The sequence below is a fragment of the Dendropsophus ebraccatus genome, chromosome 7, assembly GCF_027789765.1.
Source record: "Dendropsophus ebraccatus isolate aDenEbr1 chromosome 7, aDenEbr1.pat, whole genome shotgun sequence".
In the NCBI taxonomy this organism is placed as follows: domain Eukaryota; kingdom Metazoa; phylum Chordata; class Amphibia; order Anura; family Hylidae; genus Dendropsophus; species Dendropsophus ebraccatus.
Window position 1 is genome coordinate 53670203 of NC_091460.1, and position 17658 is coordinate 53687860.

General features: G+C 41.8%; 1 protein-coding gene across 1 annotated transcript in view; it reads right to left on the minus strand.

The window, feature by feature from the left end:
* Nucleotides 1-17658, minus strand: part of ARAP2 (ArfGAP with RhoGAP domain, ankyrin repeat and PH domain 2) — a 250653-nt gene that overhangs the window by 208953 nt on the left and 24042 nt on the right. Inside the window, exons 7-9 of the mRNA XM_069977501.1 lie at nt 16847-16916; nt 9705-9825; nt 6252-6424 (exon numbers count right to left, since the gene is read on the minus strand). Of these exons, the coding sequence (XP_069833602.1) occupies nt 6252-6424; nt 9705-9825; nt 16847-16916 (364 nt within the window). The remainder of the gene's footprint in view (nt 1-6251; nt 6425-9704; nt 9826-16846; nt 16917-17658) is intronic.

Genomic DNA, 17658 nt, shown 5'->3' on the forward strand with positions numbered 1-17658 from the left:
AATCGTCTGGTGTAATAGAAGACAACGATCAGCCAACGTAAGCGATGTCGGCTGATCGTTGGTGTTGTTTGTCTTTCAACATGTTTAACACTTCAAAGTGATGTTTCATGACTACATCTTAGGGATCTCAATGTCAAAACCTGTCCATAGATATACTTACATCTTTGCCTTTCAGGTCCCCAAATACCTCCAACAGGTCATATTTTCGAAAATATCCTATTTTGTAAAAACTCTAATTTTGTAAAAAGCTATTGGTAATACAAGGAACTAAGGTCCAATGCTGAGGAAAACCTGTTCACACTTTCAAGCTGGCTAATCCAGGAGTAGTATTGGGCACAGGGTGTTATTAGGGATGACCGAATTTACAGTAAAGTTGGTCAAACTCTGGATACTCAGCATTTGAATCACACTGCATAGAGAAGATGAATGCAGCCCCAGGGATACAGCCATAAGAGACATATCACTATATCTATCTTCTTCATGGGCTACAATCTATAAGGGCCCCAATGTACAAATAGACTGGTGTAGAAAAATAACAATTTAAAGGGGTTGTCCAGTGAAAAACTTTTTCTTTCAAATCAACTGGTGTCAGAAAGTTACCGTATTTTCCGGCGTATAAGGCGACTGGGTGTATAAGGGAACCCCTAACTTTTAAGTACTTTTAACTTTCAGATTGTCAGGGATTCGTCTTATACATAAATGTCAACCCCTGTAACCCCTAACAGTTAACTCACCTGGGCCTGTTCCCAGCCTCCGCTCCCGTTGCCGATGCAGCCAATGTGACGTACACTGACTGCGCCAGGGATGCCCGAAACTCTCCCCAGCAGCCGAGCGTCTAATCGGAGATGCTCGGCTGCTCAGGAGAGCTTCAGAAGAATGACAGAGGCTTTGGGTACTTCCGGAGCCTCCCGAAGCCTCTGTCATTCTTCCGAAGTTCTCACGAGCAGCCGAGCGTCTCCGATTAGACGCTCAGCTGCTCAGGAGAGCTTTGGGCATCCCCGGGGCAGTCAGTGTACATCACACTGGCTGCGCCGGCATCGGGAGCGGAGGAGAAGACGCGCGGAGGCCGGGAACGGGCCCGGGTGAGTTAACTGTTTTTTTTTTTTTAATAGTCCCCCCATACAGTGGGGATGCAGCCATTTTTGAGCCCCTCCACCGTATGGGGTGACAATACCCGGCGTATAAGACAACCCCCGACTTCTGACAAGATTTTTCGGGGTTAAAAAGTCACCTTATACGCTGGAAAAAACGGTATATAGATTTGTAATTTACTTCTATTAAAAACTCTCAAGTCTTCCCATACTTATTAGCTGCTGTATATCCTGCAGGAAGTGTATGACATATAGTAGCTACTAAGTATGGGAAGACTTGGGGATTTTTAATAGAAGTAAATTACAAATCTATATAACTTTCTGATATCAGTTGATTTGAAAGAAAAAGATTTTCGCTGGACAACCCCTTTACAACTATTCTACATTTGCAGATTATGCGGGAGATTTATCAAACATGGTGGAAAGGAAATCTGGCTCAGCTGCCCCTAGCAACCAATCAGATTCCACCTTTCATTCCTTACAGACTCTTTGGAAGATGAAAGGTGGACTCTGATTGGTTGCTAGGGGCAACTGAGACTGTTTCATTTTACACTGGTTTGATAAATCTCCCCCTATGTGTCATTAAAGCAGACACAAAGGCCTACATTTTTCAAAAGTGGCATATCTTTAGACAATAACCCAGATCTATCATAAATGTGTCAGATTTTTGTCTCGGACAGATTCATAAATCATGGCCAATGTGTACTGTATGTAAAGCCCCTATTACAAGGGATGACTGAGAGGAGCAAACAAGCTCTGTCAGCGCTTGCTTGCTTCTCGTTCCCTGCTCCCTGCTGCCGCTATTACATGCGAGCAGGTGAGTACAAGTGGGGCCGCGGGGAGCTGCACGGGGGGCTGCCCGAGTGATCGCTAGATCGTCTGGGCAGCCCATAGCAGATAATAGCGGTCTGCTGCTGCCACTCCTATTCCACGGAGCTATGGCAGCAGATCATTGCTATATTAGTCGTTTGTCTTTCAACATGTTCATGTCGGCTGATCGTTGCCTTCTATTACACCAGATGACTATCGGCTGCAACAGCCGATATCGGCCGAATAAAGTCAATAATCGTTTCGTGTAATAGGGCCTTGAGCCCCTGGCTGACAACTCTATACAGTAGCTAACTTATCTTCCCTAAGAACAAAAGACAACATTAACTTTTAAAATGAAGACACTCTCCCTATGCCAGGATCTGTGTGAATTTAAGTTTGTGTTTCTCATTTGCAGTTTTTGTTTCCCAACATTTGAGGCCATAGTAGAAACATTTTTAGACTCTAGTGATACATCTAGTGATTGGTGGGGTCTCAGCAAGGATGCTCCAACCGATCAAAACTTTAGAAATGTCTGTGTGACATGTCACAAGTAATGGTTTAATAGCTAAACCATCTGACTTCATGAAGTATCCCTCACATGAAAGGAAATTATTTCAACTCATCAAATATGTTTAATATACAAGTTAATTATATATATTCATCTCTGTTGCCTCCCCTTGAGTTTGTAAAAAGTCTTTGAGTTCTTTGAGGCCTGGATTTCACAAAAGCTAAACAATATTCCACCTGAAGCTGGTTCCTTATTTCTTGAAGAGTGGTGACAGATCACCAGATTTTTTTTCCACCATTAGTTTTTAGTTGGATTGAGATTGTTTGCTGGACATATCACTAAGTTGATATGCCTTTCCTGACTATATATGCCTGATGAAAAGGATGGGCAGGATGCTTTAGTATCCTGATAATGGCTTCATGATCTCTGAACCTATTTTTTATTGATTGAATGAGAAAATTTTGATTGTTTTCTTCGTGTGACATTTTTATGTTTCAGCACCGGGCAAAAGTTCCATCATCATCTCCTAAACCAATACAGATAGACCATTTATAACTGAATATCACTTTTATCCAATCTCATACTGCACAATCGCTTCTCTTTATCCTTTTACTATAACCTTGTTTTCTTATATTCAGGTGTTAGAGCTGCTTTTCAAGTGGCCTTTTTAATCCTTTCTATGTTTCAGCCAGTTTCTTATGTGTTCTGTCGCAAACATTTACTCTTACTTTACTATTTTGTTGTACATTTTCTATTTTCAGCGCTTATTGCTTTGTGTTTTTTTTTATCTTGTTGTGCTTACATCTTCCTTGATCTACCTGACCCTTTTCCAATGATAACTTTACATTTTGTTTATTCTTGCACCAAACTGTACACACATCTGAATGGGAACAACTAACATCTTTTGCCAGTCTGTTGGATTTCCAAGAAAATAAGCAGAAGTCAGTGGGATTGTCCAAATGGCAGTGTAAAGGAAGGTGCACAGAAAAGAATTCAAACAGAAGCCATGAAACATCCAGAATCTTAGGCACTTATCTCAAAACTAGAGATGAGCGAACTTTTAAAGAGTTTGTTCCGACCGGACTTCTGAATTTTTTTGAAAAGTAAGGTTCGACCGAATTTTGGATTTCTTCGGATTTCATAGTTTAAAGAATCTATATGATACGGGGGTAGTGTATTTGGTTGAATTTACCGCTCCACATGTCAGTAACATCATTATCTTTTCAATATCTGAAAGTAATTTTTTTTTTTTCTTTGGACTTCAATATTCACCATTTACAGGTCTTTGCAGGAAATTCACCATTACAGGGTCTATGCAGGAAAAAGGTCACAAATGCAGTGAAGGAGCACATTCTACGCTCATGCACAAGGTATATATTTGTTCCTCAGGAAAACAACTATGTCATATACAGTCTTCCAAGGGTCCAATTATAGTACTAGTATATCTGTATAGCACGTTTTTGTTCTGTGCACGCTTTGCTTTCCTATGCCTAATCTATCTACCTATCTATCTTTCGCCCTCTATATTTTTCTCTCTCAATCACTATATGTTTCTCCTCTCCGCTTTCCTAATAATCTTTTTGTCTTTGCTTTTTGTACAATATCTTCTCAGTGTCACTGACGAGCTCTGTGCACTGCTAACAGTCTCCTACAATACAATAGAGCCGAAACGTTGCGCCCTGGTGTGCATTAAACCCACATTCTTTTGGAAGTGCTGTCTCCATGCTTATTTACTTCCTCTCTCTCTGCAGACTGCGTCGTGCGGTTATGTGACTGCTCCTCTTAACCTCTTAAGGACATAGGACGTACCGGTACGTCCTATGTCCTCACTTGCACTTCAAAGCGGGGCCGCGCGGCGGCCCCGCTTTGAAGTGCCGCGATCCCGGGTGCCGCGTGTAGCCCGGGACCGCCGCTATTAGCGGGCACGGTCTGATCGCCGTGCCCGCTAATTAGCTAATCGGAGGCAGCTGTCAAAGTTGACAGCTGCCTCCGATTACCGGAGGCAACGTTTCCCTGGTGTCTAGTGGGGGAAATCGCTCCTCCGGGACCTTGTCCCGGAGGAGCGATCTCCGTTACTGATGCCGGCCGGGGACGCGTCCAAGATGGCGCCGTCCTCGGCTCGGCACTCGTTTACTTCCGGCTGCAGCAGCCGAAAGCAAACGAGTGCCGATCTCATGGATCTCTGCAGCATATCTATGCTGCAGAGATCTCAATGAGAGATCACAGTGTATATACTAGAAGTCCCCCATGGGGGCTTCTAGTATATGTGTAAAAAAAAAAAAAAAAGTGTTGTTAATAGTAAAAAGCCCCCTCCCCTAATAAAAGTCTGAATCACCCCCCTTTTCCCAGGTTTTAAATAAAAGTAAACAAATAAATAAATAAATAAACATGTTTGGTATCGCCGCGTGCGTAATCGCCCGAACTATTAATTAATCACATTCCTGATCTCGTATGGTAAACGGCGTCAGCGCAAAAAAATCCCAAAGTGCAAAATTGCGCATTTTTGGTCGCATCAAATCCAGAAAAAATTTAATAAAAAGCGATCAAAAAGACGTATATGGGCAATCAAGGTACCGATAGAAAGATCACATCATGGCGCAAAAAATGACACCTCACACAGCCCCATAGACCAAAGGATAAAAGCGCTATAAGCCTGGGAATGGAGCGATTTTAAGGAACGTATATTGGTTAACAACGGTTTGAATTTTTTACAGGCCATCAGATACAATATAAGTTATACATGTTATATATCGTTTTAATCGTAACGACTTGAGGAACATGCATAACAAGTCAGTTTTACCCCAGGGTGAATGGCGTAAAAACACATTTCCCCCAAATAAAAGAAATGCGTTTTTTTTTTTAATTTCACCACACTTCGAATTTTTTTCTGGTTTCGCAGTGTACTTTATGCAAAAATTCAGCCTGTAATTGCAAAGTACAATTAGTGACGCAAAAAATAAGGGGTCATGGGGGTTTCTAGGTGGAAAAATGCAAGTGCTATGACCTTTTAAACACAAGGAGGAAAAACCGAAAACGTAAAAACGAAAATGGGCCATGTCCTTAAAGGGTTAAAGCAATACCGAAGTCACAAAGGGCGTGGGGTAGTGCAACATCCCTGCTGATTGGTTGTGTTCCGGGCATCATGGGAAAGCGCTTTTCCCGGCCAGAACACTTCCTGTTTTCTAAAATGGTGGCAGACTTCCAAAAATCCGAATCCGTCGGACTTTTGGAAATATCCTAACCGGATCCCATACCAGCTGAACCGGTTCGCTCATTTCTACTCAAAACCAGGTATGTCACGTACCAGGTTTCACAAGCTGAAACATCATGGCCCGGCTGAGCGATAGCTCACTCAGCCAGTTAGTGACTGGAGAGTGTCCCAACCCAGTCACTGATTGGCTGGTCAGGCAATCACCAAGCAGAGCTGCAAATCCAGGCTGATGTGAACGGGACCTGGGACTGGCACATCAGAGGCACGAGGAGGGGTGAGTTCAATTCTTTATTTTTTTTCCTGCCCCCAACAGCCTGCCTGCAGTTTTTGTCCTTCCATGGGAGTTCTACTTTAAGTGGGAAGCCAACTACAGGTTCTTAATGCTAGATATGCACAAAATAAAATTTTCATGAGAAAGCTAGTTGACCTACAACACCAGGTTACATATATAGTATAGACTAGCAATAGTCTTCATGATGAACTAAAGTGCAAACATGAAAATATCATTAATATCCATTCAGCTGGTTTCCTAGTCAAACTTCATGGACTGAATGCAAAACGGCTGAGCTGAACTGAGGAAACACGATCCAACGATCATTGAAAATAAAAAATGCATTACCATTACACGTACCTGTTTGCTTTTGCTGAGCCATAACTTTCTTCCATTTACAACAGTAAAAATTTTGTTTTTATATCCCCTTAATTCAAGGTATCCACTTTTATCACCAGGGCTGAGCATAGGATTCCTCTCCACTTGGTTTCTTAATGCATCCTGCAATGTTTTTATCCAGACATTTCTTTGTCCTAAGGGACAAAATCCATTATTAATTACTGATGTACGATAGCTCAATAGGGTTACCTGTAGTCCTGTGGAAAACCACAAATACATTGTGAACGGAAAACAACAAAATCGTCGCTGCTTCATTTTTATTCTGCAGCTCTATATATGGATTACTTTATCAGCAGAAATATGACCTTTCCGTGATTAGGATCATTATAAGTACCGACAATAAATATAAACTGTATTTATGTATACAACTTATTGCCCCTTGGGAAATATTTTATTGTCTCTATACAAACCAATGGTTTCTGCTACAAAAAGTAAGTTCATTAATAGTATAATAATTCAAAATAGGGCAAAATAAACAATATAAAAGAGATTGACACCAGAAAAGGACCACCTGGGCCATCTTGTCTTACCTTATAGGATTTCCTTACATTATCTTAGGTAGATATAGGTTTATCCCAGGCGTGCATAAATTCCCTTACTGAGGATTTACAAACCACATCTGCAGGAAGTTTGTTCTAAGGATCGAACTACTATTTCAGCAAAATAATATTTTCTGACACTACTTCTGATAGTTGTGTCATAGATCTAAGTAACATGTAAATGTTTGCACCAGCCGGGTCTATTGCTATAAAATATATATTATCAGTTATGACTTGATGTGTAATGTACCTAGGAGACCTGCAGCAGCATATCATTTTTCATTCATGAAGACATGAGAGATGCAATAGATGGGAAATGGATTTTGTTTTTCATGCATCCATAGTGTGTTTGCATGAGTAATACTATTTCCAAGAGGGGCAATGTAATCATCTCCAGCCGGATTCTCGATTTTTCACTGATTTGTTTATGTATTTACATTTTGGAGACAAAGAGGCTGAAGTCCGGGACAAATAGAATCTACAATAGGGAAATTAAGTGACAGCAAAAGAATAACCCGGGCTAACATACTGGAGAGGAAAGGTTATTTGTCACGTAAAACACACAATTTAAAGTTTAACTCTTGCCAAAAGGTGTAAATGTAGAACTAAGTGAAATGCACTGTCTATATGTAAGTTAATACATGTCAATGATTGTGTTATTGAAAGGTCTTCAACTTTCTAATGCAATTGTGATACAATTCATCACCGTCTTAAAGTTCACTTTTTGCTGACAGTGAGTAGAAATCATCTTTGATGCATGTGTCTCTGCCTGACATGTGCCCCCATGAGTGATTAGTCTAACTGCTCTTTATAGATACATTACAATCAAGTAAAATTCTGTACATGAACCATCAACGTCTAACTGTCAGTTGATCTTCTGGTCTTATGATTATTATTATTTTTTTTTCCTTCTTCTTATACCAGAGATTAGAATTTAGGGGACCAAGTATTCTTAAAATCACAGTCATTAAAAAAAAAAAAAAAAAAAGCTTTTGATGTGTCATTGAAATGTGTCAAATGTTTTGTGCTGAGATCCTTCCTGGCTGATCCAGGGATTTATTCTGATTGCTATATTTGCCATCATAAAATATTTTCCCCCTTAATATGAGGTATTTGGCATCTGCCTCAAAAAGGTTTTTGTCTTCCTCTGGATCAACACAACAGGGACATTGGTGGAATTTCTGTCTTTTTAAAAAAAAAAATTTAAAGAGTTATTCCAGGCTTACGTCTTTATTCTTAACCCTTAGACGACCCAGGGCGTATAGTTACGCCATGGGAGTCTGTCCCCAGACAACCTAGGGCGTAACTGTATGTCCTGGGTGGTTCTCCCGCTATGAAGTGTGCTCCGGAGCGGAGCGCGCTTCATAGCAGGTGGGGGCCGGCTGCAATCAGCAGTCGGGACCTCACCGGTAATGACACGCTGCAGCGATCGTGCTGCCGCATGTCATTAACCCCTTAAACGCCGCGATCGCGGCGCGACCGCGGCGTTTAAGTGTAAGTGACACGGGGAGTCCCCTGTCACTTACCGATCGGGCCCCCCGCAGTGTGACTGCGGGGGTCCCGATCGGTAAAACGGCCCGCCGGAGGTCTCTCACCTTCCTCTGTGCGGTCCGATCGGCGATCTGCCACACTGAGCCTGCACAGACAGGCTCAATGAGCAGATCGCCGATAACACTGATCAATGCTATGCCTATGGCATAGCAATCATCAGTGTAGAAATCAAAGTAGTGTATGTACAAGTCCCCCAATGGGACTTCAAATGTGTAAAAAAAAAAAGTTAAAAACACTAACACACTACCCCAAAACCCCTCCCCCAATAAAAGTTGAAATGACCCCCCTTCCCCATTATATAAATAAAACATATAAAAATAAATAAACAAATAAACATATAATATACCGTAGCATGCGTAATTGTCCAATCTATTAAAAAGTAACAAGCGTCATTGCGAACGGAGAACGGCGTAGACGAAAATAGGGGAAAAAGTGCGCGGATTACCGATTTAATGTTACATTATATATAAAAAAAATTAATAAAAAGTGATCAAAACGTCCGATCTTCACAAATATGGTATTAATAAAAACTAGAGATCATGGCGGAAAAAATTACAGCCTCATAGGTGAAAACATAAAACTGTTATAAGCGTCACAATAGTCCCATTTTATTTATAATTAATTGACAAAAACAATTTCATTTAAAAATATATATATAACATTAGAGAATCTGCGTAAACCTGCATATGGTTGTGATCGGGCTGACCTATAGAATAATTGTATCATGTCGTTTTTACCATATAGTGCATTAGGTAGACACAGGAACCCCCCAAACATTACCATATTGCATTCTTTTTTACGATTTCACCAATTTATATCTTCATAAATAATATATTTGGGATTCCATCATACATGTTATGGTAAAATGAAAGACGCCATTACAAAGTCCAACTATTCCTGTAAAAAACAAGCACTTACATGGCTTGTAGATAGAAAACTGAAAGTGCTAGAGCTCTTAGAAGGGGAGGAGGGAAAAACGAAAACACTAAGATCAAAATTTGCGCGGTCCACTGGGTCATTTTGGGCCTGGTCCTCAAAGGGTTAATATTAGATATGAGGTGTTTGGGGGGAAAAAAGAAAGAAGAAGGCACACTAACACCCTTATCCCTGGCAATTGCCTTTCATTTAGCTCCTGGTCCTTACTGTTCATTCCCATTTCCTTAAACATTTCTTTCCTACAGGAAATGCCCTCTCAGTCGGTCACTATTGCAACCATTTATTCATTGAATGACTATTTTTTTCTGGAACAATGTACTAGAGGAAGCAAGAACCTGTAGGGACCCAGGGTGACATAACATCATTTTTACCAGGATATACTCCATACCTTCTTTTTCTGCTCGAAAGACCAATGTTTTTTGCGATGTCACAACTTCAAATTTATTTTCACCAAGTTTTTGAGTTTTCAGAACAGCAGACAGTAAAATCTTCCCTCTTGAGAACACATCCTGGAATTGAAAAAAAAAAAAACTATAAGAGTCTTTTTTCTCATTAACCCCGATAACCAGAGATAGAATGAGTTTATAAAGGATTGATTGGAGGTACAGTAAGAGAGCAAAGAGGTGACAGGCAGAGTTTTTGCTGGTTCAAGAAAATCAGTTGTTAAAATGAAAGCCAGTTCAACAAACCAGGGAGAAGCAATGATCCCATGTTACTGTACCGAGGGAGGGGCGGTGGGTATTTCCCCGCCTGCTTTTATTTTCTGACAGGGTAAAACAGGGTTTGCACCAAAATGTTGCTATTCCTTTGACGGTTTTGTGAAAGTAAAAGGGAGGGAATGAGACTTTATATGGCAAATTTACTATAATCTATTTCAGAAATGTGTATACAATCATACAAGAAATTGACTCCTCTTAATAAATTGAGCTTTTCAGGAATGTTAATGTCACCTATTGAGTGAAGTAAGACCCATAGATGCTATGAGGGAAGTTATCAATTAATAAGGACATTTAAAAAGACTAGTGTCCCACATACTCATTTTTAGTTAGATCTAGCTACCATTAGACTCAGCAGAATGTGCCTCGGGATAAATCATAGATTTCAGCTCCAATTTACCCATTGTAAACTTAAAGGGGTTATCCAGCAGTACAATAACATGGCCACTTTTGCCCCACTCTTGTCTCCAGTTTGGTTGGGGTTTTGAAACTCAGTTCCATTGAAGTAAATGGAGCTTAATTGCAAACCACACCTGAACTGGAGACAAGAGAGGGGGAAAAGTGGCCATGTTTTCTTAGTGCTGGGTAACCTCTTTAAAGTAGGCTCTATGCCTTTTACATACAGCCCTTTACTGCCTAATTTTAAGATGAAAACTACTTCATCTTCAGGTTCTTGGGAGAACTTTTGTTTTAATCAACTGGTGTTCGAAAGTTATTCAGATTTGTAAATGACTTCTATTTAAAAATCTCAAGTTCTTCTGGTTCTTACCAGCTGTTGCTTTGCAGGTAGTAGTATATCCATTTCAGTTTGACATAGTGCTCTCTGCTGCCACCCATACCTGTGACAGGAACTGTACAGGGCAGTAGAGCTTTTCAATTGGGGATTTACTACTGCTCTGAACAGTTCCTGACATGGACACAGGTGGTAGAAGAGAGCAGAAAGCAGAAAAAATACATCACTTTCAGCAGGACATACAGCAGTTGATAAGAATTGAAGTATTATATTTAAAACTGAATGCGCTGAACCGGTTATTTGATTTTTGTAATTGCAGGTAGTGGTGTATTCTTTTCAATCTGACACATTGCTCTCTGCTTTCACCTATGTCCTTGACATGAACTGTACAGAGCAGTGCAGGTTTTCAATGGAAATTTTCTAGAGTGGATAGAGGTGGTAGCAGAGAGCGCTGTGTCAGACTGGAAAGAAAAAATAGTAGCTCATAGGTACTGGAATACTTCAGATAAATAAAAGTCATTTACAAATCTGTATAACTTTCTAGCCCAGTTGATTTTTTTTCTGCAGAGTATTCCCTTAAGCTAGCAGTATTTTATTTAAGAACAATGTAAGATTTGCTAGTCTTGGTAAATTCTCCAAAATAGGGATGGTACGAACCCGAACCCTCGGTAATGATTCCCGCTGTCTGCCCGCTCCGTGGAGCGGGCGGATCCAGCGGGAGGACCACCTGGAAAACTGGGATACAGCCATAGCCATAGGCTGTATGCAAGTTTTCCAGGAGTTACTCCAGCTGTATCCGCCCGCTCCACGGAGCGGGCAGACAGCGGGAGTCTGCTGCCGAACGTTCAGGTTCATATGAACCCGAACCTCGGCAGGTTCGGACCATCCCTACTCCAAAATCATACCAAATTATAGGTCAAAGACAAATGATACAAATGTCTACATTTCAAACAACTAAATTAGCACCAGACAGTTAAAATAAAGAAAAAAAAGAGCATAGAAAAAAAGTATTTTTTATTTAATTAAAAAAAATATTATAAGAAATTTTGCTAAAAACCTCTACAATAATTTTATGAATCTTATTTGCTTCTTTACCAATATCCAGTCCTCATAATAGCGAAATGCATCTATTATCATTTCACTGTATAGATGCATATGTGCTGGTGAAGGATTCCTGTAATTTCATGGATCGCGGCCTTCTGTACAATAGGTTCACAGCCATGAATTGTGGTTTGTGGTAACAGAGCTAATTAAATAAATGTATCTGTTTCCAACTAGTCGAATGCTGCTGGTTTACATGGAGTGAGATCAGTGACCACTGCTTTTCTGACACATTGCTGAGTTCTATAAAAAGAAAACCTTATTCACTTTTACTTTTTAATCCAATCCCATTAGAGTAATACAATCTTCACCCATTGATTTATGCCCAAACTGCCAATTTTCTTTACTTTTCTTTTCTCTCCTTAATGCCTTTATCTGCCAAATACCAATTTTCGCTAATGGCTACTGTGTGTCCAATTCATCCTTTATCCAACATCTGGTGCCCGCTTGATCTAATTTGTAAGCATGATGCTTTCCAAATCCTGAACGTATCTTGAATTAAATGAAATGACCGAGCGATCAGAGTAATTAATGCCGGTAATCGAGCCATAGGTCAATTCTTAATTTTCTAAGAAGTTTTAAGAATTAAAGTTAGAACTTTTAGGATTATAATATTTTTATTTTATTATTTATAGTTGTCAGCATTGCCTTGTATGATATGTACTGTGTAAATAATACTGTATTTATCCAGATTTAATAAACATACAGATGGTTATTGGACATTGGATGCTGGTGAAAGCATGCCCACACACAATATCCAATAGCTGCACAATGTTGCCATAACATCATGTGCGGGCATGGTTTCGCCAGCATGCAATGTCCAATAGCTACATTATTTTACCTTTGTTGAGCCAACAATCTGCAGTTATTAGACATTGCTTGTAGTAATGGTATCAGATTTAGTACAAGAAAAAAAGAATCTAGCTTATTACCTGTAGCAGCAGCATATCAGCATGAACTTAGTACATCCACCATCCAAATGATTCAGCTTTGATGTGAAAAATCTTGGTTCGGATATTAGACACTGCCGTAATAGTCACAATGACTGCCCAGCAACAGACCTGTCTCAGGTGCATTATGCAGAATGTACCTGCAATGCTTCAGTTGCTGGGGGCAGCTGTGACTGTTTCTACAATGTCTTCTTTTTTGTAGATTTTTGAAAGATTCCATATAGCCTGGAACTTATTGATTGACATCCTTCCTCTTTATACTCTTAAGATTCCAGTGGGCAGTTTTATTTAATGGTTGATGGCCTTCCCTTCCATGAGTATAAATACAAATATAGCTAAGTGGGACTATCCATAGGACTCTGCGATTCAGAATGAAATGAGATTTAAAGGAAACCTTCCACTTTGAAATTGCATTCTAATCTACAGGCATCAAGGTAAAGAGCAGGAGGAAGGGAACGGACTGATATTTCATTTTGTGGTAAAAGTTCTGAGGATAATGACTAGAGATGAGCAAACATGCTTGTCCGAGCTTGGTACTCGTCCGAGTATTAGGGTACTCAGAGGCGCTCGGTACTCAGAGGAGCATCTTGCGATACTTGAGACAATGGCATCTTCTTCTTCCTGCATGTTTGGAGGCTTTTTCTCATACAATCAACATGCAGGAGAGGCTTCAGGACTTCTTAGCATCACGTGGAAACCCCTGCACGTTGATAGCAGTGATTGGCTGGCCAGATCACATGACCCGGGCATATAAGAATCAGGTCCCACGATGCTCGCTTCAGACGCAGGCTGGATGAGCTTAGGGTGGGGAAAATAGTGTCTGTTAGGCAGGAATCATCCACAAAGAACCCAACAGTCTTTCTAAGGGCTACAACTAAATTGTTTGGCCTCCTCTTAGGTGCTGGCTGGGACCAGTGCATAGTGCAGCTACCGCCATCTTGGCTGCACACTATGCAGAGCGACTGGTGCCAGTAAGGGGACAGCACGTGGTCCACATAGACCCCAAAGAAATTGCCCAAAGTCTTCTCAGTATTTATTTTTGCTGCTGCTATACCTTGGCTTGCTGGGTTCTGTAGTGCAGCTACGCGTATACTTTCACTCAGTCTTTCACGCAGTCCACCCTCGCTAGGAAAGGGAGTGGACCTGTGACATCTCCAGTTCAATCTCCTTCCCCCCAGCCTGGCACCTCTATTGAAATTAGGGATTCAGATCTGGTATACTCCCAGGAACTCTTTTCAGGACCCTTCCCAGAGTCACAAACCACTGATCAGAGGCAATCGGAGCAGTTGCTCTGTCCCAATGTCCAAAATATCAAACTTTCATGGTCTGTGGGTGATGAGAGTGAGGACTTGCAAATAGTGTTTCAAGAGGTGTCGGATGATGACGATGAGACACGGTTGTCAGACAGTGAAGTTGTCAGGGCAGTAAGTCCGAGGGGGCAGCAGAGTGAGGAATTGGAGGAAGAGGTGACTGACCTGAGCTGGGTTAGTAAGCCTAGTCAAGACAATTCTTCTGAGGGGGAGACAAGTACAGCACCAGAACTGGTTAGAAGAGGCAATGGGGTTGCCAGAGTGAGAAGCAGGGCCAGGGCAATTAGATTAGCAACTGTTTCACAGAGTGAAGCTCCCGTGTAGAGGCCTAGATGTTCACAAGTCTGGAGGGTCTTTACAGAAAGTGAGGATGACCTATGGACTGTGGTGTGCAACACCAGGCAGTGACAACAGAGTGACCAAGTTAGATTTGGTAGCAGCTGAATCACCCAAAAATGCAGCCTGACACACCATGTGGTTGACAACAGAGTGACCAAGTTAGATGAGTTAGCAGCTGAACCACCCAAAAATGTAGCAAGAAACAGCATCAGGTTGACAACAGAGTGACCAAGTTAGATGATGTAGCAGCTGTTGTCCCCGCCATGCTGTGTCAGGCAAAATTTTTGGGTGGTTCAGCTGCTACCTAATTTAACTTGTCACTCTGTTGTCACCGCCATGCTGTGTCAGGCAAAATTTTGGGTGGTTTATCTGCTATCTGAGGCTCCTCCAGTAACTGTGGCTCCTCCAGTTCAACCTCCTTCAACCCAGCCTGGCCCCTCCATGGAAATAAGGGATTCAGATAGGGTATACTCCCAAGAACTTTTTCAAGGACCCTTCCCAGAGTCACAAACCACTGATCAGAGGCAACCGGAGGAGTTGCTCTGTCCCGATGCCCAAAATATCAAACTTTAGCAGTCTGTGGGTGATGAGAGTGGGAGCTTGCAAGTAGTGTGTCAAGAGGTGTCAGATGATGATAATGAGACACGGTTGTCAGACAGTGACGTTGTTGTCAGGGCAGTAAATCTGAGGGGGCAGCAAAGTGAGGAATTGGAGGAAGAGCTGGTGAATGATGAGGTGACTGACCCAAGCTGGGTTGGTAAGCCTAGTTAAGACAGTGCTTCTGAGGGGGAGACAAGTGCAGCACCAGAACTGTTTGGAAGAGGCAATGGCCAGAGTGAGACGCAGGGCCAGAGCAAGTAGATCAGTAACTGTTTCACAGAGTAAAGCTCCCATGTAGAGGTCTAGATGTTCACAAGTCTGGAGGTTCTTTAAAGAAAGTGAGGATGACCTACGGACTGTGGTGTGCAACCTGTGCCACACCAGGCGGTGACAACAGAGTGACCAAGTTAGATGAGGTAACAGCTGAACCACCCAAAAATGTAGTCTAACACAGCATGGGGTTGACAACAGAGTGACCAAGTTAGGTGAGGCAGCAGCTGAACCAGCTGCTACCTCATTTAACTTGGTCACTCTGTTGTCACCGCCATGCTGTGTCAGGCTAAATTTTTGTGTGGTTCAGCCGCTACCTCATTTTACTTGGTCGCTTTGTTGTCACCACCATGCTGTGTCAGGCTAAATTTATGGGTGGTTCAGCTGCTACCTCATTTAACTTGGTCACTCTGTTGTCACCACCATGCTGTGTCAGGCTAAATTTTTGGGTGGTTCACCTGCTACCTCATCTAACTTGGTCACTCTGTTGTCAACGCCATGCTGTGTCAGGCTAAATTTTTGGGTGGTTCACCTGCTACCTCATCTAACTTGGTCACTCTGTTGTCACTGCAATGCTATGTGAGGCTAAATTTTTGGGTGGTTCACCTGCTACCTCATCTAACTTGGTCACTCTGTTGTCACTGCAATGCTATGTGAGGCTAAATTTTTTGGGTGGTTCAACTGCTAACTCATTTAACTTGGTCACTCTGTTGTCACCGCCATGCTGTGTCAGGCTAAATTTATGGGTGGTTCAGCTGCTACCTCAGTCTAGCTTGGTCACTCTGTTGTCACTGCCATGCTGTGTCAGGCAAAATTTATGGGTGGTTAAGCTGCTCAGTCTAACCAAGCCACTCTGGGGTTCATCGTCATGCTGTAAACTGCAATCTCAGTCTTCAAAAGTCATCCTGGGATTTATCATCATGCTGTAAACTGCAATCTCAGTCAAACTACTGTATGTAATTTAGGGGTTCACCACCAAGGTGTGCCAGACTACAATTCTAGGGGGTTCACCTGCAATCTCAGTCACAGACTGTCATTCAGGGGTGCACCACTGTGCTTTTTCAAACCAATTGTTTCTGAGGGTCACCTCCAGGCTCTCGCCCAAAATTGTCTTGAGGGTCACCACCAGGCTGTTGCCCAGAATTTGGCGTAATGGTGTGATAAGGCAGCCTCAGAGGCATCCATGCATGCTTTCCCTGCTGTTTCCTGTCTATTTCCGTGGTGTTTGCATAATTTTCTGAGGTTTTCAGGTAACCTTCCCTGTGCAAAGCTTTGGTCCCCTGCAAAAATGCTCGAGTCTCCCATTGACTTCAATGGTGTTTGCTATTCGAAAAAAGCACCTGAGCATCAGGAAAAATTCAACACGAATAACGAGCACCTGAGCATTTTAGTACTCGCTCATCTCTAATAATGACTGTCAGCCACTAAACACCCAGAACATCCACTTGACTGTAAGTTTAGATGTGAATACCACTTTAAGTTTAGTAGAGAAGGTTTGATAAATAACTTACCCTGTCACTATAATAGTATGAAATGTGATGTCCATCCACTTTGACCCACCTCTTCTGAAACATGCAATTGCTGAAAAAGAAATAAGTACAGCACTGTCAAAAAGAACAGTTAAGGTATATTACAAAGTTATAAAATGCAGTGTAATAAAATTCAAAACCGCCCCTGTGTTTTTCGATTTTGCAGTTACATTCTTGTATGGTGCCACATGGTGCTGTTTTGATTTCCTGCCAGAGTGTTCCCCTAATGTGTCCAGAGTAGAGATGAGCGAACCTGCCAGATTTCTGGTTCATACAAACCAGAAATCTCGTCATCTGACTCCTGCTGTCTGCCGACTCCGTGCAGCAGGTGGATACAGCGTAAGCAACGCCTAGAAAACTGGGATACAGCCTATGGCATAGGCTGTATCCCAGTTTTCTAGGCGTTCCTTACGCTGTATCCACCCGCTGCACGGAGCCGGCAGACAGCAGGAGTCAGATACCGAGATTTCTTGTTCGAAAGAACCAGAAATCCGGCAGCTTCGCTCATCTCTAGTCCAGAGCCAAAGGCCACACATGCCCAATAGCTCATGCCCACCACCCAGATGTTGTTGTTTTTTTTTACACAAGACACTAGAGAGTGATTATTGCTACATGTATGGGGAAAAAAGTATAAGGCTATGTTCACACAACTTATATTTTTAATTAATCGCGGTCATTGATACAAGTTGCAACACCAGCCGTAATTAATTAAAAGTAGACATTGCATTCATTTTAATGGGATCCCAGCTGGAGTGTATACAGATACTATACACTCCGGCTGGCATTCCTAGTGG